The sequence below is a fragment of the Micropterus salmoides genome, unplaced genomic scaffold, assembly GCF_014851395.1.
Source record: "Micropterus salmoides isolate LMB-PRFRI ecotype aquatic unplaced genomic scaffold, ASM1485139v1 Ms_hic_scaffold_18, whole genome shotgun sequence".
NCBI classification, from domain to species: domain Eukaryota; kingdom Metazoa; phylum Chordata; class Actinopteri; order Centrarchiformes; family Centrarchidae; genus Micropterus; species Micropterus salmoides.
Window position 1 is genome coordinate 32,015,056 of NW_024040928.1, and position 27,677 is coordinate 32,042,732.

General features: G+C 40.7%; 1 protein-coding gene across 6 annotated transcripts; it reads right to left on the minus strand.

Annotated features, from left to right (window-relative positions):
- Positions 1-27,650, minus strand: kidins220b (kinase D-interacting substrate 220b). Of its 6 annotated transcripts, none has more exons than XM_038727554.1 (30): positions 27,464-27,650; positions 17,871-18,026; positions 17,692-17,790; positions 17,462-17,560; positions 16,529-16,627; positions 16,296-16,397; positions 15,866-15,964; positions 15,356-15,553; positions 15,158-15,256; positions 14,979-15,077; positions 14,776-14,874; positions 14,469-14,646; positions 14,216-14,380; positions 13,954-14,133; positions 13,681-13,846; positions 13,352-13,503; positions 12,983-13,272; positions 11,934-12,074; positions 11,428-11,665; positions 11,160-11,251; positions 10,779-10,923; positions 10,525-10,687; positions 10,214-10,392; positions 8,560-8,795; positions 6,573-6,686; positions 6,164-6,193; positions 5,277-5,414; positions 4,537-4,635; positions 3,919-4,149; positions 1-3,593 (listed from the first exon to the last, which is right to left on the minus strand). In XM_038727554.1, exons 2-30 carry the CDS (start codon positions 18,000-18,002, stop codon positions 2,415-2,417), a joined length of 5,241 nt encoding a protein of 1,746 aa, XP_038583482.1. In that variant the 5' UTR covers positions 18,003-18,026; positions 27,464-27,650; the 3' UTR covers positions 1-2,414. The 6 variants fall into 6 exon arrangements, with proteins under 6 accessions (XP_038583482.1, XP_038583483.1, XP_038583484.1 ...); XM_038727555.1 differs by having other exon boundaries at positions 17,871-18,029; XM_038727556.1 differs by lacking the exon at positions 27,464-27,650 and having other exon boundaries at positions 11,160-11,248; positions 17,871-18,002.
- Between the last annotated feature and the right edge of the window lie 27 nt (positions 27,651-27,677).

Here is a 27,677-nt window from a genome sequence, read left to right on the forward strand (position 1 = left end):
TTTACCATCCAGATTTTATTTCTTTTAGTTTACAACATTTTAAATTCACCTTCAGAGGAGAAGTTACAGGACGACACATGTTAACAGATGTTGGATCAGCTGAGAGCTCTGAGACACGACTATAAAACATCAACAATGCAGCTTCACCTGACGACATGAAAACACACCGACAGCTGATACTGAGATTATTCTGCTGCTTCATATTCTGAATTTATTTAAATTAATTGGTCTCTGAAAGTCGTGAATAAATTTCTTCTTCAGCGGTTTCAAACATGCAGAACTTCATTGACTTAAAGGAGAACTTTAAGATGAATTTCCTAAAAGTGACAAACATTTAATTTGGAGGCAAAAAGTCATTTAAAGCCTTTGCAGGAGTTCATCAACTGATTACTTTGTTTTTTGGTCTGTATCTGAGTCACTGCTACGATTATTTTCATTGTTGATTCATCTGTTTATTTTCTTAATTAATGAATCATTTTATCTGTAAAACAACAGAAAACTGAAAATGCTCATCACAACTTCCCAGAGCTCAAGGTGACGTCTTTAAATATCTTCTTTTGTCCATAAATTCAGTTCATTATGTTAATTTATTAATTTTTGGCCTCCAGTTCTTAGTATCAGCTCTGATTCAACAGCACGACGGTGAAACACGATCACTGATACTAGTTTGACTAAAACACAAAACTAGAAACAACTTTGTCTCTAAACAAACACTGAAGTGACACGAGTTCAGCTTCGACTTCATGCTGACAGAAGAACAGAGTTTCCAACACACTGAAGTTACTTTAAGGTTTAAAGTCAGTTTGAGTTGTTCACACCTGCTTTGCTTTTCACTTATTGATGATTTGATGTTGCAGAAATGAGAAAAAACTAACAGAAACAAGGGAAGAAAAAGCAGATCAAATCTAAATGTTCTTCAAAGTCAATAAAAAGATTATTATACAGGCCAATCAGAAACAAACAGTGAATCCAGCAGCTTTGTGAAGGATTGAAAGAGTTCAGTGTGAGAGAAACTGTGCAGCACATCAGCCTCCAGAACAGCAGCAGAGTGAAGTTTGTCTTTTAAACGGATCAAAACTCTTTTAAATCCAGTCTTTGGGCTCAAATGAGCTTCTGGAAGATTTACAGTTTGTGACATGAAATGCAGAAAGAAATTTGAAGCCAGTGGCTGTAAATCAGCATTAAAACTGTGATAATCCTTTCGTAAGACCAGATATTTATACCGATATCATATGTGCACAAATTTGGTTTAGACATCGTTTAATCTTTTCTACATTCAGAAACGTGAGTTTTTCCACAAGAGTTTTCACAAGGACATCCAACCAGCGAACAGCAACTCTCATTATAAGCCTCTTCCTCCCTGATCATTTCATCTACATTTTATTTAATTAATACATTTGTACTTTCAGTGTTTATCTTGAACGTGATGAGACGTCCTGCTGAGTCAGATTCAAAGCACCAAATACGTTAATTACATTTTTATCATCATTCTTGCTCCCGCTGCGAGTGGTTCTTCAGCCCTCACGCCCTGTTCGCCGCACACACACTTCCTCCTGTAAGTCCTCTGTAAAAACAACTGCTTTATGTATCTATGGGTTCTCCAAATATCACAAACACTGGATTCAGATCTATGATGCCAAATTAGGAGCAAATCAAAGAGGTTCAACGTTACTTCATCATTATATGGATTATATTCAGTAATATGACACCAGACTTCTGTGGTGTTTTGCACGTTTCTAAACTTGTGTTCTTTTGAAGCTCAGAGATGCCACTCAGACAACAAATGCTCCCAGCGTCCCCATTCCAGGTTGAAATTAGCTTTTCCCCCACTAGTAGTATTTTATGAATTTAGTGGTGTTTTGTTAATTTAGTAGTATATCTTCAGGGAATAAAAGACCTCCTGATCGTTCTTTGCCCTTTGTGCAGCTTTGCAGAGTTGTGTCGGGTACGTGGACCCCGTTAAAACCAATAATGTGACGAATAAGTGAAGTGTTGAATCCCGGAGGCGACGAATCACATCACAGCAACATGCAGCAGCTTCTAGTTAAAGTTTCTACAGAATGACAGCTAAGATCATGCATCACATAACCACTGAACCACAGACCGATAATCACACTACAGACTAAAACTACGAGTCCACCAGCAGCCGTCACTTCTAACAGCCTTTAAATTTCGACAGAGACGCTTTTAGTGCTTTTAGTGTTTTAATCTAGATTTCAAATCCTCCAATCCACAGATTTCTGACGTTTTCTCGACTCGTCAAACTTGTTAAATGTTGTCTCGTCTCTTCAGAGGCTTGTAGGCGGAGCCGGTTCCAGATGAGTCGGGAAAGTCCAACAACAAGCTTCTGATTGGTCCAGAAGGCGTCCGGCTCCTGGTGGACACTCAGTGCTCTCTTAATCTTCACCACGAGGTCACAGGATGCTCTCCCGCTCCTCGCCGAAGGTGACGGTGTCGGAGGACACGGTGCAGATCTCCGGTGGGTCTCCAGGTTTCAGCCCCCTCTTCAGGTGAACCACTCGGACGTTCTCGTTGTTCGGCCCCGGCCTGGTGGTGCCGGAGGTGCCAGAGCTCGGGGAGATGATGACATCACTGGAGGAGGAGGAGGTGGGGTTGGAGGAGGTGGAGCCCTCTGCAGGCTGGCGGGGGCGGTTGCCCTGCTGGGCGTTGGTGTTGTTGTTGAGGGTCACGTTGCTCGGCGTGCGGTTCAGGTTGAAGCTCTTGGATGAGGGCCAGCTCTCCTCGGGGCTGCTGGCCAGCAGGCTGCACTGGTCCTCGGAGCAGATGGACATGCGGGCGACGGCCGGGTCCTGGAGGCCGCTGAGGCTGCTGGGAAGGCCGCGCTTCCTGGCCAGGCTCTCCTCATCCAGCTCGATCAGGTTGGCTCTCTCCAGCTGCGACAGGTCCGCCTCCTCGTCCTGCAGCGAGTGGTTGGGTGAGCTCTCATTGGAACGCACGCCGGAGTCCGACGAGTCCTTCTTGTCCAACATGGCGTCCGACAGGTAATCCTTACCCTTCAGCGCCAGTGAGCCGCCAGGGAGTTTAGGGTCGACCACCTTCTTGCCGTCTTTCAGCAGGGGCGCGTTATCTGACTCCTCTGACTCCTCGTCATCACTGGTCAGCTTCTGGTAGCGCAGCCCGCCGCCCGCCTTCAGCTTCAGGTCGGTGGCGCCCTGGAACAGACCTCCTCGTTCTGCTGAGGTCTTGCGGGTCAGCAGGGACTTGGAGGATCCGTGGTCTCCCTTCTCATCCTCCTCTGTGATGGGGTCCAGTGCGTCACCATTGGGGGCGAAGTCGGTGTTGTCTGGTGCCGGTTTGGCGCTGCTCCTCTTGGTGAAGGATTTGCGTCCGTCCTGCTCGCCACCATCTTTGCTCTTGTCTTCGGATGATGATGTCATGAACTGTCCCGGCTGTGGCTGGACGGGCCTCTCTCCGCCGCTGCCCCCGCCCATCTCCACCTGGGCCATCTGGGCGATGTACTCCTGGTAGGCGTTGCGGTACTCGGCCTGCTGCTTGTCCGTCAGCTTGGAGATGTCGTTGGAGGACTCCTGAGAGTTCAGGCTGGTCATGCTGGCTGTTCGGTGGGCGCCACCCTGAAGATAGAGAGCACAGAAGAAGAAGATTAATTAATCAGTGAATTTCATTAAATATCACTGACTGTCTCTTGTGATATGAAACTAAATATTGTCTGAGATCATGATTATTGTCTTTGGTTCATCCAAGATACAAAGAAACATGTTGTCTCTCTGCTGTCAGACAGTTTTGGTTTAATTTGTTCTGAGATATCCGTCGTCCCCTAAACAATGAATGAAATGTAGTTAATGTTGCTCCCAGGTGTGAAAGTTGACCTTTAAAACATTCATTAGTGCCCCTGTTAGTCTGGATAACCCACAGGAGGTTCAGTGTTTGGTGGTTTACCATCCACTGCATGTTTCCATTTCTTGCTGGTTCGTCCAGTCCCACAGTGCTTAGCTCCTCGAAGCTCAGGTTGAAGCTGTACATCGGGGAAGTGTCTGGGTTGGCAGCGCCGGCGTGAGGCGGAGCCACCGCTCGCCTTCCCGCCTCGACGTGACCGCCCACAACGCTGCCTTGCTCACTGGCAGCGTCCTCATGCAGCACCTGACTCTCTATGTGACGCATGTCCAGAACCTGCAGCAGGTGGAGAAGACCGTTAAAGTTTAAACTGGAATCTGTTGAAGAGTCTGATAACAGTACTGAGCTGGTTTTCTTACTGGGTTTGTGTCTTGAGCCTGGGGCTGAATCCTCTAATAGGACTAGCTACATGGCTAACTGAACTAGATTTTACTGAATTAGCATTTATTTTTGATAATTTAACAAACTTTTACGCATTTACACCAAGACTATTTTTACTATTTTATGAGCCAAATGATTAAAAGAGAAAATAACTGACAGACTATCCGATATATTTGTTTTTGTTATTGTGGCTCTACTTCACATTTACCAATCCATGGGATTATTAGAATGCTAACATTTAGTGTGTTAGCTCGCTAACATGCTAACGTGTTACATACTGACCGTGGCTCTGAAGAGCTGCCAGTCTCCAAAGTTCATGTTCATCTCCTTCTTCAACTCATCAATGTTACACTGAGACAAAACTCTGCCGTTAACGTTCGCCTGGAAACAAAAAAATATGAAAATTAATTCAACATGTAAAACATTCATTTCATTCTCATTTACAAACGAGGATCAGGTGTGAGACCGGGGTGCGGTCCAACAGGCTTTTTTTCTTATAAAGGTTTCTTACTGAGTCGCAATCAATGGGAGATTTAAATCTAAGTTCAGAGTCAAGCCATAAATCCAGGTATTTAACTTCATCAACTCTATGCAGAGAAGATTATTAGATTTTTAGATTTTGTTTTAAGGCTCTTTCTTGTACAGAAGTCCATAGAGTAAATTTTTGTTTTATTGAGCAATAGTTTATTAGATAACAGCCATTTTATAAGGTATTGAAATCCGATTAAAGGGCAATTTGGATTTGCAGTAAATGAGGTAAATATAAATGACAGTATCATCTGCATATGGTCGAACAGAAGAATTAGAACAGATTAAAGGAAGATCATTAATAAAAATAAAAAGACAGGGTAATGAAGTTATATTTTTAACCGGGTTGTCCAGGTCTAGCCATCATGAAAGAACACAGTAACAATGCACACATTCTCCTTTACATCTTTCCTTGACCTCATGACGACAGAGAAGTTCTTTTACTTTTTGACAGCAGCTCAGCTTTCATCACTGTGTGAAGTTGTGTCACTGACCTTCCTGATGGTGGCGCTGTACTGAGCTGTCATGCTCTGGTCGATGCCTTCGATCTGCCGTACACGCTCACAGACGGCCTCCGTCGTCATGGAGCTGAGGAGGATGGCTGGAGCGCCCGACACCACGGAGGCCGAACCCTGAACACAAACACACACAGGTTTGATTCCCAGAAAACACAGCAGCACATTCAAAAGCAGTTTTAAAACTGTGAAACTACATTTTTAAAGTTTTTAAATGTAGTTTCTAGCTCAGGACAGACACAGGAAACAGCGTCAGGCAGAAGTCACACTGACCCGTCAGGACTGACCCGAGTTTCTACAGAGATGTTAGTGATGTTTCTACAGCGAGAACACAGAAGAGAAATGGACCAAGAGTCTAACAAGAAATGTCAGTAATGCTGAAGAAAATTTCCAGAGTTGACACAAATATCCTAGATTTTTATCCAGATCCCTGTTGTTGTTTGAAACTGTACCAGGAACTGTGTGAAGACAGGAAATCACTCTGAGGGGAACTGAAATCAATACTGCAGGTTATATTTTACTCAACAAATTCATCATTATTCAATCTCTTTTCTACCGAATCGTTTCTTTGTAACCAGTACATTGTGGCTTCTTGAACAGATTTTTGGGAAGGGGGGCAAAGGTCAAACCAGCCAACAGATTTTAATCCTGATCAGATCAAACATGTCCAACTGCTCTACTGAGGCTACAGGCTAGTCCAGGCAAGGTGCATGCTGGGAGTTGGAGTAGGCAGAACAATTAATAGTGAGTTAGTCTGAATGTGGGAGCTGAAAGGAGCAAGAACAAGGAGGGAGGGAAGGAAGGAAGGAAGGAAGGAAGGAAGGAAGGAGGGAAGGAAGGAAGTAATGTTAGGGAGAGTTCAATACCTGCTTCCTTTTCAAAGATGAAACCCTATACTGCAGACAGACAAACAGACAGACAGACAGACTGACAGGTGAGGATGAAGCACAGCTGGAGAGAAAACATCTGGAAAACAGACAGCAGACAGGACAGAGAGTGGAAATGACTGCTGACAATATTTTCAGTTTCAGAAGAAGAAACTAAAATTCATCTGTAACACATTAAAAACAAGTTTCAGTGTTTCCAAAGCTACACAGCCCCACAAACCACAGAAGAAGAACTGAGTGGAGGAGGCGTGGAATCCGGCATCGTCAACAACAGCAGAAGAAGAAGCAATAAGAAAACCAGAAACTAGACACTGGTGATGCTGGGAAGGTTTAACCTCTAAACGTCTTGATGTGAAATAAACTCAGGTTCCAAGTTTGTGATACTTACAGGTGCGGCGTCCCGGCTGATGTAGGTTTTAGGAAGTGGGCGTGGATAAAAGTGTGGTGGGTAGGAAGCCACGAATGGGCGTGGCAGCTGGTAAAGGTGATGGGGGAAATATGGCTGAGGGGGGGAGGGGCAGAAAATCAAAATAATGTTCATGGAGATGATTCAACATGAAACAACAAGGAGGAGAAACTTAAAAACCAAAAATCACACAGTGAGTCTCTGCTGCCTCTCTACAGCTCAGAGGATGAGCTGATGTGATGGAGACTGGAACATTAATGGTTGGTCGGAGATCGGAGCTGGGAATGACGTCACACCGGAGTTGACAGCGTTCCAGTTAACAACTCGGAAAACCTGACACGGCCAGCCGCTGTTTACAACTAGCCAGGTTAGCCATTTTAACACCAGCAGATAAAAAAAACGCATTGTGCTGTATTTACTCACACTAAACACAGTAGCAACAAGACCGCAGACAGCAGCTGGCCAGCACTTTGTGTAAGAGGCACAAGTACACAGAAGGGCTAATAAACAGTATAAACTACAGCTTTCACTAACTGTTGATAATCGGAGCAGCCATCTTGGATCACAAAGTCGGGGTAGTGCGGTTCTCCCGACTTTCCAAATCCAACTTAAGGGGGCGTTCACTTTGAAACTGACATCTTACCATTCCTGTAAAACTCTCCTAAAACACCTTTCCAAGGTGACCCAAAGTAAACTGAATGAGGTTCTTGAATCATTTGGAGTAAATGGTTTTGGGCTTCTCTGAAAGATAACTTTCTAAAGAGTCCAACCCAACAGTCAGAATGGAATAATATAAGTTTGAACATATTAACAATAAAAGTTTTTTATTTCTGCTTGAAAATGTGTGCTAAGCATGTAAACTATAGCTGAAAGCCATATTAGCTAAACACTGGGGCCACAGCACGAAGCCTTACTTAGCACAAGTTTAAATTTTATAGCAATACCTCAGAAAATTTATATTTTACACACAGTCTGTCTACTCTAACAGCTGCTGCAGCATCACTCTATGTTGGCCGGCAGCTTTACACAGATTTGTTTTTTGCTGGTAGATCATGAACTTCCTACTTGAAGATAGATACCATTATTTTCAGAATTTTATTGGCTACACAAAGTGCTGTGCATCTGCACTATTGGCTCGGCCTACCAACAAAATAATAGGGGCTGGCACTTCATTACATCACAGGCTCTCGCTGGCTATTAGCTGTGGACGGGACTTGTAAGCTCCTATTTGGTCGAATTAGGTGTCAATTGAAAGGTCAAAGTTCAACAACCATTTTGAAATCGCAGGTGTTTACATCCAAACAGGAGTTACTATGGTTATAATGAAATATTAGGCACGTCTGCCGGCTCATATGAAATGATGCAGCAGCAGTCACTGGGGATTTATTGATTTCTGTTTTGGACTAAATTTTTTTACTGGACTGGATCATCTGGTTGTAACAAGACTATTTTGTTGGAATATAATTGATTGATGGATTAATGTGAGGCTTCATAGAGGAGTCAGGTCAATTTTGATTGTATTGGGTGGTCTGACAGAGGCACTGATTGGGCCCACTGTTGTGATTGTAACTTGAAATGGTTTGCATTGGTCAAATCACAAGGATTTAAGCTTTCCAACCGTGTATCACATGAGTATGAAACAGCAGCTGTTTGGACATTCAGAAAGCTAGACCTGAAAGCGTCGGAGTGTAAAAAGGTTAATTACACGGTTTCTGCCAGCAGAGACTCACTGTGAAACACACTTCACCTGACAGCACAGAGAGGACATGAAATCAAACTGAAGCTTTAAATGATAAAAGGTGAAACTGAACCAGGTGAGCAGGAAACTGTATGCAACTGTGATGACATCAGAGCTTTGCCAACCAGGTGAGTGGACGGCGAGTCAGGGACGGCGTTTCAGTCCTCAGAACTCTGTCACCTGTCACTGTGAATGACATCATCAGGTATGGTGGGCGGAGCCTGTACTCACCCGGTTGTAGAAGGGGTGCTGTGGCCCCACCATGCCGCTGTAGTAGCTGCTGTGAGGCTGCTGTGAGACTCCGCCCCCCGGTGGCTGGTTGAAAGGCCCGCTGAAGGAGGCGGAGGGCGAGCACATCGATGACACCTGGCTGTAGACCGAGGTGGGGCGGGGCTGGGCCTCCTGCATGGGGAGGGGCGGGTACGTGACCCCGCCCATATTCACTTGTTCCCGGGCAGCACGAACATCTGGATTAGAACGAGAGAGAAAAAATCCGGGTGTGTAGTATTAGTTTTAGTCGCAGTATTATCACTAGTAGAAGTATTATCACTAGTGGAAGTATTATCACTAGTGTTACTTCCACTAGTGATAATACTTCTACTAGTGATAATACTGCGATAACTGATGACACTAGTACCACTATTATCACTACTGAAAGTATTATCACTAGTGGAAGTATTATCATTAGTCGCAGTATTATCACTAGTGGAAGTATTATCACTACTGAAAGTATTATCACTAGTGGAAGTAACACTAGTGAACGCATAAACACTAGTACCACTATTATCACTACTGAAATTATTATCACTAGTCGCAGTATTATCACTAGTGGAAGTATTGTCACTAGTGGCAGTATTATCACTAGTCACAGTATTATCACTAGTGGAAGTATTGTCACTAGTAGCAGTATTATCACTAGTGGAAGTATTGTCACTAGTAGCAGTATTATCACTAGTGGAAGTATTGTCACTAGTAGCAGTATTATCACTAGTCACAGTATTATCACTAGTGGAAGTATTGTCACTAGTAGCAGTATTATCACTAGTGGAAGTATTGTCACTAGTAGCAGTATTATCACTAGTGGAAGTATTATCATTAGTCGCAGTATTATCACTAGTGGAAGTATTATCACTAGTGGAAGTAACACTAGTGAACGCATAAACACTAGTACCACTATTATCACTACTGAAAGTATTATCACTAGTCGCAGTATTATCACTAGTGGAAGTATTGTCACTAGTGGCAGTATTATAACTAGTGGAAGTATTGTCACTAGTAGCAGTATTATCACTAGTGGAAGTATTGTCACTAGTAGCAGTATTATCACTAGTGGAAGTATTGTCACTAGTAGCAGTATTATCACTAGTCACAGTATTATCACTAGTGGAAGTATTGTCACTAGTAGCAGTATTATCACTAGTGGAAGTATTATCACTAGTCACAGTATTATCACTAGCGGAAGTATTGTCACTAGTAGCAGTATTATCACTAGTGGAAGTATTATCACTAGTCGCAGTATTATCACTAGTGGAAGTATTGTCACTAGTAGCAGTATTATCACTAGTGGAAGTATTATCACTAGTCGCAGTATTATCACTAGTGGAAGTATTGTCACTAGTAGCAGTATTATCACTAGTGGAAGTATTGTCACTAGTGGAAGTATTGTCACTAGTAGCAGTATTATCACTAGTGGAAGTATTATCACTAGTCGCAGTATTATCACTAGTGGAAGTATCTCCCTCAGTTTGGGGTAGTACTGGCATCAGTATTAATCGCAGTAGTACTACCATTAGCAGTACTGTCACCTGTGATGATCTCCCTCAGTTTGGGGTAGTACTGGCATCAGTATTAATCGCAGTATTACTACCAGGGGCAGTACTGTTACCTGCGATGATCTCTCTCAGCTTGGGGTCCAGGTTGACGGTGCAGGGCAGGAAGGTCCGGATGTCTCTGGCCGTCAGGACTGGAGTCCGAGACGACAGGAAGACCTCGAAGCTGCGCACGTCTCCGTCGATCTCCAGCAGAGGCTCCACGTCTTTGGTGGTCGGGATGTTCTTCGACACCCTGAGAGACAAAACACCAGGTCAAGTCAGTCCACATGTTCCCTGCTGGTTTCAGATCTGGGATAAGTGAAATGATCCTGGACCACAGGCAGGAGGTTTAGAGATAGGTAAGATGGTGAGTGTGACCTCTGACCTCTCGTAGATGGTCTTCAGCGTGGCCTGGTCTGGGACCCCGTCGGTCTCTTCCAGGTACAGGATGAGCCAGGACGTCCTGTAGGGCCACTGCTCCGTCAGGTTGATCCACGACGCCAAGCGGTCCCAGTTAAAGGTGATCTGATTGGCTCTCAGCAGACGACCTGCAGGTAGAAACAGGAAGAGGGCGTTTCTAGTCTGCTGTCAGTCTCTACTGATACTGATCAGCGATCAGACGATCGGTGAGTCGCTGACCTGTGACGGAGACGATGTTGAGCAGCCTCCTCATGGTCTGTGGGCTGATGTCACTGAACCAGTCCTCCGTCACCATCAGCTTCGTCAGGTCAAACGACATCTGCCGAGTCACCGAGCGCTGCACCTGGCGCCGCCGGTACGTGTCCTGAACACATGGTCACATGATCAAACAGCCAACATCCAACGATGCTACTGTCTTGTACTACTACATTTAGTTTCTCAAATATCACAAAGATACTACGTAAAGTGTACTACTGCAGTTACACAAGTTTCACATGTTAGACTGAGGAAACTTTCAAAAACACAAACTCACTGAAGAAAAATCTGAAACAAGAAGGAAACACGAGAGACTCTGAAGTCACAGCTGAAACACAAACTCACTCTGCGGTTCAGCGTCGTCTTGCTGCCAATCTTGGTTAATTCTCCCAAACTGTGCTGAGACAGTTTCCTGTCCAGCTCCTCGTGCCAACCTGCTGACAGACAGTTATTATTTTTATGTGATACGGCAGTAGAGACGACAGGAAGGATCAGACTGAAGGTACAACTCTGATCTGACGTCCAGACTGACGACATATTTCTAACAGACCTGGATCTGATCACATATGAAAGATCAGATTCTGTTGAAGTATATCTCTGGACTCATGGTTACCTTCAGCGTTGGCGGCGTCCCCGTTAGCCGGCGCGGTCGCGCACATCTTCCTGGCGCTGGAGAGTCCTCGGCTGTTGAGAAAGACGGGCAGGTGGACGATGTTCCTCATATAGTCGTGTCCGTTGATGTTGGAGTCTCTGAGGACGCTGTTCAGGTTCTGGTTGATGGCTTTGATGATGATGTGAGGATCGCTGGCAAAGATGGCGATGAAGGGCCCTTTGGAGAACAGCACCCGCACCTGCAGGACCAACACAGGTGAGACTGCAGGTGAGGTGCAGGCTGGTGGGTGTTAGACAGCTTCTACAGTTAGAGTCAACACCAGGTGAGCTCTTTAATCTGCTGCTGTCGTGATGCAACAATCAAAAGGCTTTTAATTTGAAAAGAAAAAGTCTCGCTGACGGGTCGTTAATAACAGTATTGTTTCTGTATCCGTTACCGACTCGTCCTGATTTATGATTCCAGCTGTTTAAATGTTCGTGATGTTCGTGTATATCTCTTTCTCTCACCGTGTCCAGCATCTGCAGGACTTTGTCCTGCTCGCAGGAGTCCAGTCCGTCGATGACGACCGCCAGCCTCGTCTGATGCTGTGTGAAGCCGTCGATGGTCTTCGCCATCCTCGCCATCAGCTCCACCTCGTGCTTCAGCACCTGCAGGACAACACGTGGTACCGTTAAAAATCTGAATTACATATTCTGCACCTGCTTCAGAGTAAAAGCCTCCGGCTGTGGGAGCGCTTAAATTGTGAAGTAGCAGCAGGAAGTGAACACAGTTTTGACACAGATCGATACCTAAAGAACTGATTCTACACATCTCGTCTTCCTCGCTGCTCCCCGCCTCAATATCCCATCCCTTCAACCTTAGCTTCAGACGCCCCCCTCACCTTCAGACGCCCCCCGCAGCTTCAGACGCCCCCCTCACCTTCAGGCGGCCCCTCACCTTCAGACGGCCCCTCAGCTTCAGACGCCCCCCTCACCTTCAGACGCCCCCCGCAGCTTCAGACGCCCCCCTCACCTTCAGACGCCCCCCGCAGCTTCAGACGCCCCCCTCACCTTCAGACGGCCCCTCACCTTCAGACGGCCCCTCAGCTTCAGACGCCCCCTCAGCTTCAGACGCCCCCCTCACCTTCAGACGGCCCCTCAGCTTCAGACGCACCCTGCAGCTTCAGAAGCCCCTCTCACCTTCAGACGCCCCCCTCACCTTCAGACGCCCCCTCACCTTCAGACGCCCCCCTCACCTTCAGACGCACCCTCACCTTCAGACGCACCCTCACCTTCAGACTCCCCTCTCAACTTCAGACGCGCGCCTCACCTTCAAACGCCCTCCTCACCTTCAGACGCCCCCCTCACCTTCAAACGCCCCCCTCACCTTCAGACGCCCTCCTCACCTTCAAACGCCCCCCTCACCTTCAGACGCGCGCCTCACCTTCAAACGCCCTCCTCACCTTCAGACGCCCCCCTCACTTTCAAACGCCTCCCTCACCTTCAGACGCCCTCCTCACCTTCAGACGCCCCCCTCACCTTCAGACGCCCCCCTCAGCTACAGATGCCCCCCTCACCTTCATAAAGCCCTCGCTCTTCAGCTTGGTCATCTTGTTGGCGGCGCTGTGCAGCCTCTTCCTCTGAGAGTTCAGCACCGAGTCGGTCACTTGCCACCAGGTCCTGCAGTTCAGCAGCACGGCCAGACCCACCACGCTGCCGATGGCGATCAGCACGGCGTTCACCGTGCGGTTCTCCCCGTCCACCTTAAACACGGCCAGCAGCGCCATGCCAGTCAGCAGGCAGGCCAGCACCACGCCGAAGAGGATGAATGACGGCACGCAGCACGTCTTCTTCCACTTCCTCTTACCTGAGGTGGCAAACAGAGAAGAAGAGCTCAGTGACTGTGTTTGTGTGTGAGTTTGTGTGTGCATGTGAGTGTGTGTTACCTTGCGTCTCCTCGGTTTTAAACACTCTGAACAGGCGAGTGGCGAGGAAGCCAAACTCCCTCTCGCAGGCGTCGGACAGCGTGGCGATCATCTCAGCCATTGACGTTTCTCCTCCGACGCTCGACAGGCGGTTATAGTCTGTGAACAGGAACCTGCAGGGAGACGTGATGACATCAGTGTGACATCACGGGGTGATTTACACGTTTTCCCGACACGTGTAGACAGCTGCAGACAAGGAAACTACAGATACTGAGACCAGATTAATCACTAATGAAAACCTGAAACCTGAGTTTCTCCCCTGAATTCAGCCTCCCAGGTGAGCAGGTTACCTGACAGGCAGCGCTCTGGTGCTCTGCTCCGGCAGCTCCGGCGGGTTCACGAACATCAGCTTCAGCAGCAGCTCCAGATACCCGATGTGACGGGCCAGACGGGTGCTGAGCAGCCACGCCCAGGTCCAGCTCTCCCCTTCCCGACGCCCGCCGAAGTACACCACCACTGAGGAGGTACGGGAAAACTTTATTTAAACACCACCACTGAGGGAGAACAGGAAACATTAAGGAACTGAAAACAGACTCCTGTCCTCCCGTCGAGTTGTATCTTACCGAAGAAGAGGTAGAGCAGAGCCAGCAGGCTGAGGGAGACGGCCATGGCGAGTTTTGGGTCAACTGTGAAACCGAGGACGACAGCGATGCAGCCGCAGAGCAGCAGAGACAGAAAGACGACGAGCCAGGAGAACTGAAACAACGGCTCGATCTGCTGCCCAGCAAAAGTCTTCATCTCGTCTGAGGAGGAAGAGGAGGAGCGTTAACGTGTGTGCCTTAAAGTGTGTGCGTTCAGGCGTGTGCGTTCAGTGCGTGGACTCACCCTCCAGCTTCTTCAGCAGGAAGGACTTGCCGCTGCCCCACTGGGCGTACAGACCCACACAGATGGGCGGCTGCATGGTGGGCTCACTCAGGATGTCGGCCAGCGCAGAGCTGTACAGGTCGTAACCCAGCATGTCTCCGTCAGACTCGGTGGGGGACAGGTGACCTGAGGAGACACACAGGTGAGTGTTACTACACGAACACTTGCTGGACACGCTTTCATGCCGCCGCTCTGTGGAGTCTGACGGACGTACGCGCTCCGAAGATCTGCGTGAGGATGCTCTTCTGGTGGCTGCAGTCGATGTTGTATGGCGTCTCTCCGGCCTTATTGGGTCGGTACAGCAGGCGCCCGTCTTTGGGGTTTCTGAGGAGGAGCTCGGCCAGGCGGCGACTCCGCCCACGGATAGCGATGTGGAGGGGCGTGTCTCCTTTCTGGGAAAACAGGAAGTACAAAAGTAAACATGATGATCTCAGAGGAGAGGTGAGTTAAAGAGACGCACCGTAATTACATTCAGTTGTCTTTAATAACAGCTCAACAGTTCCTGCGTCCGTCGTCCTCACCTTGTCCACCGCCGACACCTTGGCTCCTTTATCCAGCAGCAGCTCCACAATCTCGATGTTCCTCATCTTGGTGGCTTTTATCAGAGGAGTCTCTCCGTCCTGAGACAGGAAGCATCAGACACAAAGTTACGACTCTGTACAGGTGAGACATCTCTACCTGTCTGTCTCTGCAGCAGAACCCTGCAGGTGCGTCCAGGTCTCACCTTGGTGCAGGTCTCTGTGTCGGGGTTACACTGCAGGATGTCTCTCACCATGGTGGCGTTTCCTTTCTCCACGGCCCAGTACAGCGCCGTTTTATTCTCCTGGAAATGCAGCACAGTGAAACATCAGCACGGACATCCATCTTTATTACTTTGTGACCGCACTGATGATCCGTCCTCACCTGTCCTCTGATGTCGATGTCGGCGTATTTATGCAGCAGAGCTCTGACGATCTCCACGTGACCCCCCCGCACTGCTCCAATCAGCACCGTGTCGCCGCTCTGAGCACAAATGAAAACACAGCGTCAACAAAGCTTCATCGGTGAGTAGAAGTCTGTATTTATACATGTGAGGACTTTAATATAAAAACTTCGCCTCACCCGGTCTGGGATGTTGACGTAGGTCCCGGCGTCCAGCAGGTCCTGCACGATTTCGGTGTAGCCCTCCTTGGCGGCGATCATCAGCGCCGTGTTCCCGTCTTTGTCGGTCATGTTGACGTTGGGGTTTCTCTTCAGCAGCTCCTTCACCACCTCGGTGTAGCCGCCCTTCACCGCCACGATCAGAGCCGTCATGGAGTTCTGCGCAGAGAAGCGTGATGCAGCAGCAGAATATCAACCCGAAATAACCACAGCGTCATCTTATAAATGAGCGTAATGACACATTAGTTCCTCACAGCTCATTGGTCAGAAGATGTTTCTTTAAATGTTTTATGTGTTTGGATAACTAACAAACTGGTTTAGAGATTCATGCGTCAGCAGAAGTCTTTTTGGTATTTATTTGGATCTACTGGGAAAAAACTGACAGACAGTACTGGTACTGTAGTAAAGTACTACACAGCACTGGTACTGCAGTGATAACGGTGAGAGCTGCGTGGTGGAGTGTGGTCGTACCGCCCCCTCCTGGTCGACGTCGGCTCCGTTCTCCAGCAGGTGCATCACACAGTCAAAGTGTCCTTTCCTGGCCGCCCAGATCAGAGGAGTCGTCCCGTACTGCAACACACACAAGTACACAACATCATGTACATCATGTACATGTACATATATATAGTGACACAAGTTTTACTAAAGTGATTTGAAAATCAGCCATCAGACAGTTGAAACGTGTCGTGTAACCACACTGAGCGCCACGTCAGCGTTCATCTCTGCAGACGGACTTTTAAAGGTCGGCAGAGACCGATGTGACGTTCGGTGTGATGATGAAACAAGTTTCTGTTTTTTCAGATTGTACAGAATTGAATAAAAGCCAGTGGCTGGAACAAAACATCCACCTTCAGGACGGTTCGCTAAAGGGGTTAGTTTTATTTAAAGTTCAGCTGCTCACCTTGTCAGAACAGTTGACTTTAGCTCCGCTCTGCAGCAGCAGTTTGACGATGTCGGCGTGTCCTCGACCGGCAGCCCAGATGATCGGATACACGCTGTACTGCTGCAGAGACACACAGAGAGACAGGAGGTGTCAGTGTAACGAGGGTCGTCCTCCATCAGACTGAACTGAGGAGTTACAGTGGACGTGCAGGTGTACCTAATAAAGTGGCCACTCAGTGTTGAATGTGTTACCTGTCCTGTGGTGTTGGGGTTGGCCCCGTGCTCCAGCAGCAGCTCGGTGACCTCCACGCGACCTTTGTAAGACGCCCACGTCAGCGCCGTCCAGCCTCCCTGAGACACAGTGACATCATCACCACGAGGTTAAAGCACACAGGAGGCCAGTTATCAGAAATACTTCACTGATCCCCGGGAAGAAACTCTGCGTATGAAGGAAGAGAACTAATAAAGAAAGTAGGTGAGTTTTCATAACGTCATTTTACATGACAGTTAAATTCATTTTATTTTTGTTTTTTATGCTGACGATGTAATTATTTGACTAACTCACATTTACATCAGAGTTTTATTGATGTGCTCTGTCCTGTTAAAATATACTGAATACATAAATAAAGTAGAAAATATAACCAAATATACAAAATATAAAAGTATTAATATAGAAGAGTATAAAACAACTAATTTTCAACTAAACAAGATAAAAACTTTTATCCAGATTTTAATTATATTTCTTATACATTTTGTTCTGTGACTGAAAACACATCACCAATTTTATTCTTCCTTATTTTGTATGTTTTTATTTATATCATTTGCACCTGAATAACTTCATGTGTATCTTTTAGGAAACGTTACAAAAACATGTCGTTTTTTGGACCTTTATTGAGTTTTATTACATCACTTTTGATGCCGTTGATGCTTTCAAAAGTTAAATATACTGAGAAAGAAAGTTTAGAGCCATAGTTTAAACAAACATAAAAATATTACTTACTGTGATTTAATTATTCATGTTTAAAAGGGTTAAAGCAGATCATGTGTCGCTGACACCCAAAATAAATCTGAATTAAATAAATGATATGACAACTGTTTCTAAATAAATACTCCTCTGTTGATTATATATCGCGCGTCGCTGTGCGCAGGTCACATGACCCAGCTGTAGGCGCCCCCGGGTCTCACCATGTCCCTGTGCTCAATGTAGGCGCTGTTCTCCAGCAGCTCCTTCACCACGTCCTCGTGACCTTCTTTAGCGGCGCAGATCAGAGCCGACCAGCAGTCCTGATGACACGGAGATAGAGAGACGGCATTACCACGGAAACAAGCCACGATTACCTCTGTCTCCTAGCAACCACAGCCTCCCAGTGAGGAGAGCAGAAGGTGGGGGGGAGGGGTGCGTCCGACTGGCTCACCACGTCGTCCAGGTTGACGTTGGCTCCCCTCCTGATGAGCTCCTGGACGATCTCCATGCTGCCCTGCTCCGCCGCCAGCATCAGGGGGGTCTGACCGTTCTGCCAACACACAAACAAACAATCAGGAAACACGCCGCACAGACAGGGAGACCCAGGGGCGGGGCGGGGAGGACACGTACGTCGCTGCGTCCGTCCACCTCCTTGAAGCGGTCCAGGTGAGCCTTCAGGGCCGCCAGGTTCTCCTCCTCCACGTAGCTGAACAGGTTCTGGATGGCCAGGGTGGTCATCTTGATGGACGTGGTGGTGTCCATGTCTGCGGTCCGTCAGTGCGCCCCCTGCTGACAGGAGAGAGAGCGCCACAACACATCAGAGCAGCACGGGGACACAGGTCACAGGCTGCAGCAGTGAACGCTCCCCTCACTCCGTGCTCGCTCTTTGTTTCCTTCGTGTCTCTGAATATTCGATCACCCAGTTTTTGTGCTTCCTGCTTGTGCCTCTGGGTTTTTCCACTCTGTGTTTTCAGTGTTTGTCCTGTATAATTAAATAACAAATCAGCCATTTTCTGAATTTCTATTCATTTATTAATTATTTATAAGAGAGAATAAACAGAGAAGGAGTAAAACACAGAGACCTGCTGCCCTGGGTGGCTTCTGGCCCCGAGCAAAGGGCTGCATGATCACTTACACAGACTGGGTTCCTGTGTTTAGGGGAACAGAGATCCTCTCCTGGATCAGCCTCAACAGTCTCACAGCTCTGACCTAAACCCTACTGATGTGAACAGACTAATAAAGAGTCTAATTATACAATAATAGTAATAATAGTGTTTCCCATATGTTCATTTATTTGTGGCGGCCCACCACAATATCAACGCTGAACGCCACGTATTGATTTCAGATTTTTTTTTACCGGGACTAATTAAAATCATATTTGATTGCAGAGCGCTGTAGGACGTCCTCTCGCTCGTCCCTCTCTCGTCCCTCTCTCTTTCTCCCTCTCCCTCACAACTGCTCAAATCTGTCCAACACAACGCTGTCAATGTCGGCGACCCAGCTTAAAGAAGTTACTAACGAGCATGTAGGAGCCTCGCTAATTAGGAGAGCTGAGTTACTGTTAAAACAGCTGGATGTTCCAGGCCGGCACGCTGCGTAGAGCTGGTCAATATCGACTGCACCCTTGTGACTCTGCAGCTGTTGGACAATAAATAAAAGCAGCTTTCGTCTGGTTTGAACTCTGACTGTGGCTAATGTAGTCAGGACATTAATGACTGATTAATGATTAATAATTATTATTGAGGTGAACACGTTTTCAGGTAAAACACAGTGATGTTCAGACGGCTGATGATGCTGTTTTTCTCCGCTCTGTTTTTATTAAAGACCACAGGAATCTCTGTTTGTACTTTGCTTCCATCGAGAACCGTTCATCCAGTTCACTTCACACAAGGGAGGGTTCAGAATAAATAAATATATTCTTTTCAGGATTACAGAAAGTTCTGAACTTCTGCACTGAGACAGACGGGTGCTGAGCAGCTGTGTTCATGTTTACTATAGTAATGTTTAATATAGTAATGTTTACTAATGTTTACTATAGTAATGTTTACTAATGTTTACTATAGTAATGTTTACTATAGTAATGTTTACTAATGTTTACTATAGTAATGTTTACTAATGTTTACTATAGTAATGTTTAATATAGTAATGTTTAATATAGTAATGTTTACTAATGTTTACTATAACAATGTTTACTATAGTAATGTTTACTATAGTAATGTTTACTAATGTTTACTATAGTAATGTTTAATATAGTAATGTTTAATATAGTAATGTTTACTAATGTTTACTATAGTAATGTTTAATATAGTAATGTTTAATATAGTAATGTTTACTAATGTTTACTAAAGTAATGTTTAATATAGTAATGTTTACTAATGTTTACTATAGTAATGTTTACTATAGTAATGTTTACTAATGTTTACTATAGTAATGTTTACTATAGTAATGTTTACTATAGTAATGTTTACTAATGTTTACTATAGTAATGTTTACTAATGTTTACTATAGTAATGTTTACTAATGTTTACTATAGTAATGTTTAATATAGTAATGTTTACTATAGTAATGTTTACTAATGTTTACTATAGTAATGTTTAATATAGTAATGTTTACTAATGTTTACTATAGTAATGTTTACTAATGTTTACTATAGTAATGTTTAATATAGTAATGTTTACTATAGTAATGTTTACTAATGTTTACTATAGTAATGTTTAATATAGTAATGTTTACTAATGTTTACTATAGTAATGTTTACTAATGTTTACTATAGTAATGTTTAATATAGTAATGTTTACTAATGTTTACTATAGTAATGTTTAATATAGTAATGTTTACTATAGTAATGTTTACTATAGCAATGTTTAATATAGTAATGTTTACTAATGTTTACTATAGTAATGTTTAATATAGTAATGTTTACTAATGTTTACTATAGTAATGTTTACTATAGTAATGTTTACTAATGTTTACTATAGTAATGTTTACTATAGTAATGTTTACTAATGTTTACTATAGTAATGTTTGATATAGTAATGTTTACTAATGTTTACTAAAGTAATGTTTACTATAGTAATGTTTACTAATGTTTACTATAGTAATGTTTACTAATGTTTACTATAGTAATGTTTACTATAGTAATGTTTACTAATGTTTACTATAGTAATGTTTACTAATGTTTACTAAAGTAATGTTTACTATAGTAATGTTTACTATAGTAATGGTTACTAATGTTTACTAAAGTAATGTTTACTAATGTTTACTAAAGTAATGTTTACTATAGTAATGTTTACTATAGTAATGTTTACTATAGTAATGTTTACTAATGTTTACTATAGTAATGTTTACTATAGTAATGTTTACTAATGTTTACTATAGTAATGTTTAATATAGTAATGTTTACTAATGTTTACTAAAGTAATGTTTACTAATGTTTACTAAAGTAATGTTTACTAATGTTTACTAAAGTAATGTTTACTATAGTAATGTTTACTATAGTAATGTTTACTAATGTTTACTAAAGTAATGTTTACTATAGTAATGTTTACTATAGTAATGTTTACTATAGTAATGTTTACTATAGTAATGTTTAATATAGTAATGTTTACTATAGTAATGTTTACTAATGTTTACTATAGTAATGTTTACTATAGTAATGTTTACTAATGTTTACTATAGTAATGTTTAATATAGTAATGTTTACTAATGTTTACTATAGTAATGTTTAATATAGTAATGTTTACTATAGTAATGTTTAATATAGTAATGTTTACTAATGTTTACTATAGTAATGTTTAATATAGTAATGTTTACTATAATAATGTTTAATATAGTAATGTTTACTAATGTTTACTAAAGTAATGTTTACTATAGTAATATTTACTATAGTAATGTTTACTAATGTTTACTAAAGTAATGTTTACTAATGTTTACTATAGTAATGTTTAATATAGTAATGTTTACTAATGTTTACTATAGTAATGTTTAATATAGTAATGTTTACTATAGTAATGTTTAATATAGTAATGTTTACTAATGTTTACTATAGTAATGTTTACTATAGTAATGTTTACTATAGTAATGTTTAATATAGTAATGTTTACTAATGTTTACTAAAGTAATGTTTACTATAGTAATATTTACTAAAGTAATGTTTACTAATGTTTACTAAAGTAATGTTTACTAAAGTAATGTTTACTATAGTAATGTTTACTATAGTAATGTTTACTATAGTAATGTTTAATATAGTAATGTTTACTATAGTAATGTTTACTAATGTTTACTATAGTAATGTTTACTATAGTAATGTTTACTAATGTTTACTATAGTAATGTTTAATATAGTAATGTTTACTAATGTTTACTATAGTAATGTTTACTATAGTAATGTTTAATATAGTAATGTTTACTATAGTAATGTTTACTAATGTTTACTATAGTAATGTTTACTAATGTTTACTATAACAATGTTTACTATAGTAATGTTTACTAATGTTTACTATAGTAATGTTTAATATAGTAATGTTTACTAATGTTTACTATAGTAATGTTTACTAATGTTTAATATAGTAATGTTTACTAATGTTTACTAAAGTAATGTTTAATATAGTAATGTTTACTAATGTTTACTATAGTAATGTTTACTAATGTTTACTATAGTAATGTTTACTAATGTTTACTATAGTAATGTTTACTATAGTAATGTTTACTATAGTAATGTTTAATATAGTAATGTTTACTAATGTTTACTATAGTAATGTTTACTAATGTTTACTATAGTAATGTTTACTATACTAATGTTTACTATAGTAATGTTTAATATAGTAATGTTTACTAATGTTTACTATAGTAATGTTTAATATAGTAATGTTTACTAATGTTTACTATAGTAATGTTTACTAATGTTTACTATAGTAATGTTTACTATAGTAATGGTTACTAATGTTTACTAAAGTAATGTTTACTAATGTTTACTAAAGTAATGTTTACTATAGTAATGTTTACTATAGTAATGTTTACTAATGTTTACTATAGTAATGTTTACTATAGTAATGTTTACTAATGTTTACTATAGTAATGTTTAATATAGTAATGTTTACTAATGTTTACTAAAGTAATGTTTACTAATGTTTACTAAAGTAATGTTTACTATAGTAATGTTTACTATAGTAATGTTTACTAATGTTTACTAAAGTAATGTTTACTAATGTTTACTAAAGTAATGTTTACTATAGTAATGTTTACTATAGTAATGTTTACTATAGTAATGTTTACTAATGTTTACTATAGTAATGTTTAATATAGTAATGTTTAATATAGTAATGTTTACTAATGTTTACTAATGTTTACTATAGTAATGTTTACTATACTAATGTTTACTATAGTAATGTTTAATATAGTAATGTTTACTAATGTTTACTATAGTAATGTTTACTATAGTAATGGTTACTAATGTTTACTAAAGTAATGTTTACTAAAGTAATGTTTACTATAGTAATGTTTACTATAGTAATGTTTACTAATGTTTACTATAGTAATGTTTACTATAGTAATGTTTACTAATGTTTACTATAGTAATGTTTAATATAGTAATGTTTACTAATGTTTACTAAAGTAATGTTTACTAATGTTTACTAAAGTAATGTTTACTAATGTTTACTAAAGTAATGTTTACTAATGTTTACTAAAGTAATGTTTACTATAGTAATGTTTACTATAGTAATGTTTACTAATGTTTACTAAAGTAATGTTTACTAATGTTTACTAAAGTAATGTTTACTATAGTAATGTTTACTATAGTAATGTTTACTATAGTAATGTTTACTAATGTTTACTATAGTAATGTTTAATATAGTAATGTTTAATATAGTAATGTTTACTAATGTTTACTATAGTAATGTTTACTATAGTAATGTTTACTAATGTTTACTATAGTAATGTTTAATATAGTAATGTTTACTAATGTTTACTATAGTAATGTTTAATATAGTAATGTTTACTATAGTAATGTTTAATATAGTAATGTTTACTAATGTTTACTATAGTAATGTTTAATATAGTAATGTTTACTATAGTAATGTTTAATATAGTAATGTTTACTAATGTTTACTAAAGTAATGTTTACTATAGTAATATTTACTATAGTAATGTTTACTAATGTTTACTAAAGTAATGTTTACTAATGTTTACTATAGTAATGTTTAATATAGTAATGTTTACTAATGTTTACTATAGTAATGTTTAATATAGTAATGTTTACTAATGTTTACTATAGTAATGTTTAATATAGTAATGTTTACTATAGTAATGTTTAATATAGTAATGTTTACTAATGTTTACTATAGTAATGTTTAATATAGTAATGTTTACTATAGTAATGTTTAATATAGTAATGTTTACTAATGTTTACTAAAGTAATGTTTACTATAGTAATATTTACTAAAGTAATGTTTACTAATGTTTACTAAAGTAATGTTTACTAATGTTTGCTAAAGTAATGTTTACTATAGTAATGTTTACTATAGTAATGTTTACTATAGTAATGTTTACTAATGTTTACTATAGTAATGTTTACTATAGTAATGTTTACTAATGTTTACTATAGTAATGTTTAATATAGTAATGTTTACTAATGTTTACTATAGTAATGTTTACTAATGTTTACTATAGTAATGTTTAATATAGTAATGTTTAATATAGTAATGTTTACTATAGTAATGTTTAGTAATGTTTACTATAGTAATGTTTACTATAGTAATGTTTACTAATGTTTACTATAGTAATGTTTACTAATGTTTACTATAACAATGTTTACTATAGTAATGTTTACTAATGTTTACTATAGTAATGTTTAATATAGTAATGTTTACTAATGTTTACTATAGTAATGTTTACTAATGTTTAATATAGTAATGTTTACTAATGTTTACTAAAGTAATGTTTAATATAGTAATGTTTACTAATGTTTACTATAGTAATGTTTACTAATGTTTACTATAGTAATGTTTACTAAAGTAATGTTTACTATAGTAATGTTTACTAATGTTTACTAATGTTTACTATAGTAATGTTTACTATAGTAATGTTTACTATAGTAATGTTTACTAATGTTTACTATAGTAATGTTTACTATAGTAATGTTTACTAATGTTTACTATAGTAATGTTTACTAATGTTTACTATAGTAATGTTTAATATAGTAATGTTTACTATACTAATGTTTACTATAGTAATGTTTAATATACTAATGTTTACTAATGTTTACTATAGTAATGTTTAATATAGTAATGTTTACTAATGTTTACTATAGTAATGTTTACTATAGTAATGTTTACTAATGTTTACTATAGTAATGTTTACTAATGTTTACTATAACAATGTTTACTAATGTTTACTATAGTAATGTTTAATATAGTTATGTTTACTAATGTTTAGTATAGTAATGTTTACTATAGTAATGTTTACTAATGTTTACTATAGTAATGTTTAATATAGTAATGTTTACTAATGTTTACTATAGTAATGTTTAATATAGTTATGTTTACTAATGTTTACTATAGTAATGTTTACTATAGTAATGTTTACTAATGTTTACTATAGTAATGTTTAATATAGTAATGTTTACTAATGTTTACTATAGTAATGTTTAATATAGTAATGTTTACTAATGTTTACTATAGTAATGTTTAATATAGAAATGTTTAATATAGTAATGTTTAATATAGTAATGTTTAATATAGTAATGTTTAATATAGTAATGTTTACTAATGTTTACTATAGTAATGTTTAATATAGTAATGTTTACTAATGTTTACTATAGTAATGTTTAATATAGAAATGTTTAATATAGTAATGTTTAATATAGTAATGTTTAATATAGAAATGTTTAATATAGTAATGTTTAATATAGAAATGTTTACTATAGTAATGTTTAATATAGTAATGTTTAATATAGTAATGTCCACAGAACACATAGTAAGAACCTCATGATCTTCTGTTTCACAAACTGGATCAAATGTGTTAACTGATGAGTTTTCATAATGAATGAAGGTGAAGATGCTGAAGTCATGTGTCATTCATTCATTAAATACATTTATCATAGTATACTTAAAGTATTTACAGACCTCACTTTTGTTCATTTACAGTAAATGAAATGTTCTTTAATATTTTGGTGCTTCCACTCCTGCTGCGCTCAAACTGCCATCTCCTGCTTGATGAGGCGGATACGCGAGAGGAAGAAGCCACAAAGAGCCGGGAGGCGTCCTGTCGGCCCCTGGGAACGGGGCCCTGCACTACTGATATTTAAACGCTTCTCTGCAGGACGACCGATAACCTGCTTCAATCAGCGGAGAGATGACGGGGGCGGTGACATTTCACCGTCACCACGGAAACACCACCGGCCAATCAGAGATCAATGGAGGCTCACTGTCACCATGGAAACAGCCTCCAGGCGATGGAGAGCTGAGCGCAGCTTCGTTTCACTAAAAGGGGGACGCGTCCAATGGTCCATGGCTCAGCGTGTGATTATTATCTTTATTACTGGTTACTGATCAGTCCTCAGGGGCACAGACAGGTCCGAAATACCTGACGTTAATTCTGATAATCTAAAGACAACATAAAACAGGAGCGATATTTCCTACCATCAGAATACTGCAGTACTACATCACCAGTGAAGGATTTTAAAGGTACTACTTTCCCCGGTCGTGTTCGGGTCACCTGGCGAGCTAAAGTAAGCCCGAGGCCAGACGCCGTCTCTCTGCCAGCCGTCCTGATAAGGACGTTATCCGTCTCCTTGGTAACCAAGGTCGAGATAACCTTTATTTTGTTTCATCACAGACAGGAAGTAGACTTCAGATTTGGCCTTGCATGTGTTTTACACAGGGGGCGACTCCAGCGGCCGCAGAAAGAAACTGTTTCTACTTGTCAGCTGATTTATTCCCTCAGTAAACACTTTCCTGATGAGTTTATGGTCTCAGTCGCTAGTTTCAAGTCTTCTTCAACACAGCATGATGTTCATTTAGTAAATTATGGTCCCATTTAGAGGAACAGAGACCAGGAAGCAGGGGAGGCTTTAGGGCGGGGCTACAAGCTGACTGACAACCTGTCAATCAGGATAGAGGCGACTCGTATCCGCCGCTCTGTGAACATTTAACTGCTCATTTTTCAGGAGGTACGTTTAGTTTGAAGCCTGTTTGTCGCTAGCTAAAATTAGCATCCCAGCTAATAAGAACTACAGATGCACCTAGCTAACCTCTCGTCTCGTCTCGTCTAAATATAAAAATGGTGAAAAATGTCGATCAGTGTTTCCCAGAGATCCTCACAGGGCGTGGTGATGGTACAGTGGATAAGACAGGGTCAATCCCCCGCTGTGACACGTCCACCAACGTGTCCCTGAGCGAGACCCTTGACCCCTCGTTGCTCCAGAGGCGTGTGACCTCTGACAGCTATTTTTGTCCACAACCTAAATATATTTAGTTTACTGAGGAAGTAAAGAAACCAGAAGATATTAACATTTAAGAAGCTGAATCAGAGAATCTTTATTTGAAAAATGACTCGATTAATCGACTTTGGAAATAGTTGCCATTTAATTTAATAATTGACAGCTGATGAATTATTCGATCAATCATTGCGGTTGTAAGGTTTACTGTGGCAGTTTTCTATTTGATCTCTATGTATTTTACAGTCTGGCCGCGTGAATGAGGGTGAACTCTGCTGTATTGATCTGTGAACCTGCTTCTCTTTAAATCTCTAATAATAACATGGAGGTCTGGTGCAGCGATTACAACCTTTTATTATTATTATTATTATTATTATTAAATGTAAAAACAACATTACAACAGAACTAATAATAGAAACCAGTGTTACAGATTATTATATTACTATAATCTTGATTTATCAGACAGACAGAGGCGCCGTCCTGTGTAGTAAACGTTTAATGAACACAGAGAAACACGTAGCGTCGGTCTCCGGTTGTCTGTGTCGGTGTGTCTGCTGCGGCGGCGCAGTAACCGGAATAACCTTCAGTCTGCGGGCGGAACCAACAGGAGGCTCGATAACCTGTTTAATAAGCGAATTAAGTGTTTAATCGCCTTTAAATGTGCAGAAATCAAACACACGGCGGAAACGTTACAGTGTTTTCTCATCGCCTGTCAGTCAGACATGAACGGGTGACGGGAGAGGATGCTGACGGGAAAACATCGAGAGGAAAACCACCGTCGCGTTTACCTTCAGAACAGAATCAGGTCCGGGTCTCGGGTCTCGGGTCTTGGGTCCGGGTCTCGGGTCCGGGTCTCGTGTCTTGGGTCCGGGTCTCGGGTCCGGGTCTCGGGTGTGTCAGCGTCTGCTCGGCCTGCGCTCGGATGACAGCCTGAGATCACTCTGCATCCCGAACAACAGCAGCAGCCATCTTTGTTCCGCACAATAACCGACAGCCAGCCAA

What these genes read in the sequence shown, in the direction of transcription:
- kidins220b (XM_038727554.1), bottom strand. Translation starts at nt 18,002, where the DNA reads ATGGACACCACCACGTCCATCAAGATGACCACCCTGGCCATCCAGAAC. An exon ending in CCTGCTGAAGAAGCTGGAGG is followed by an intron (nt 14,134 to 14,215) that starts GTGAGTCCACGC and finishes CTTCCTCCTCAG; the next exon opens with ACGAGATGAAGACTTTTGCT. An exon ending in ACCAGAGCGCTGCCTGTCAG is followed by an intron (nt 13,504 to 13,680) that starts GTAACCTGCTCA and finishes GTCTCCCTGCAG; the next exon opens with GTTCCTGTTCACAGACTATA.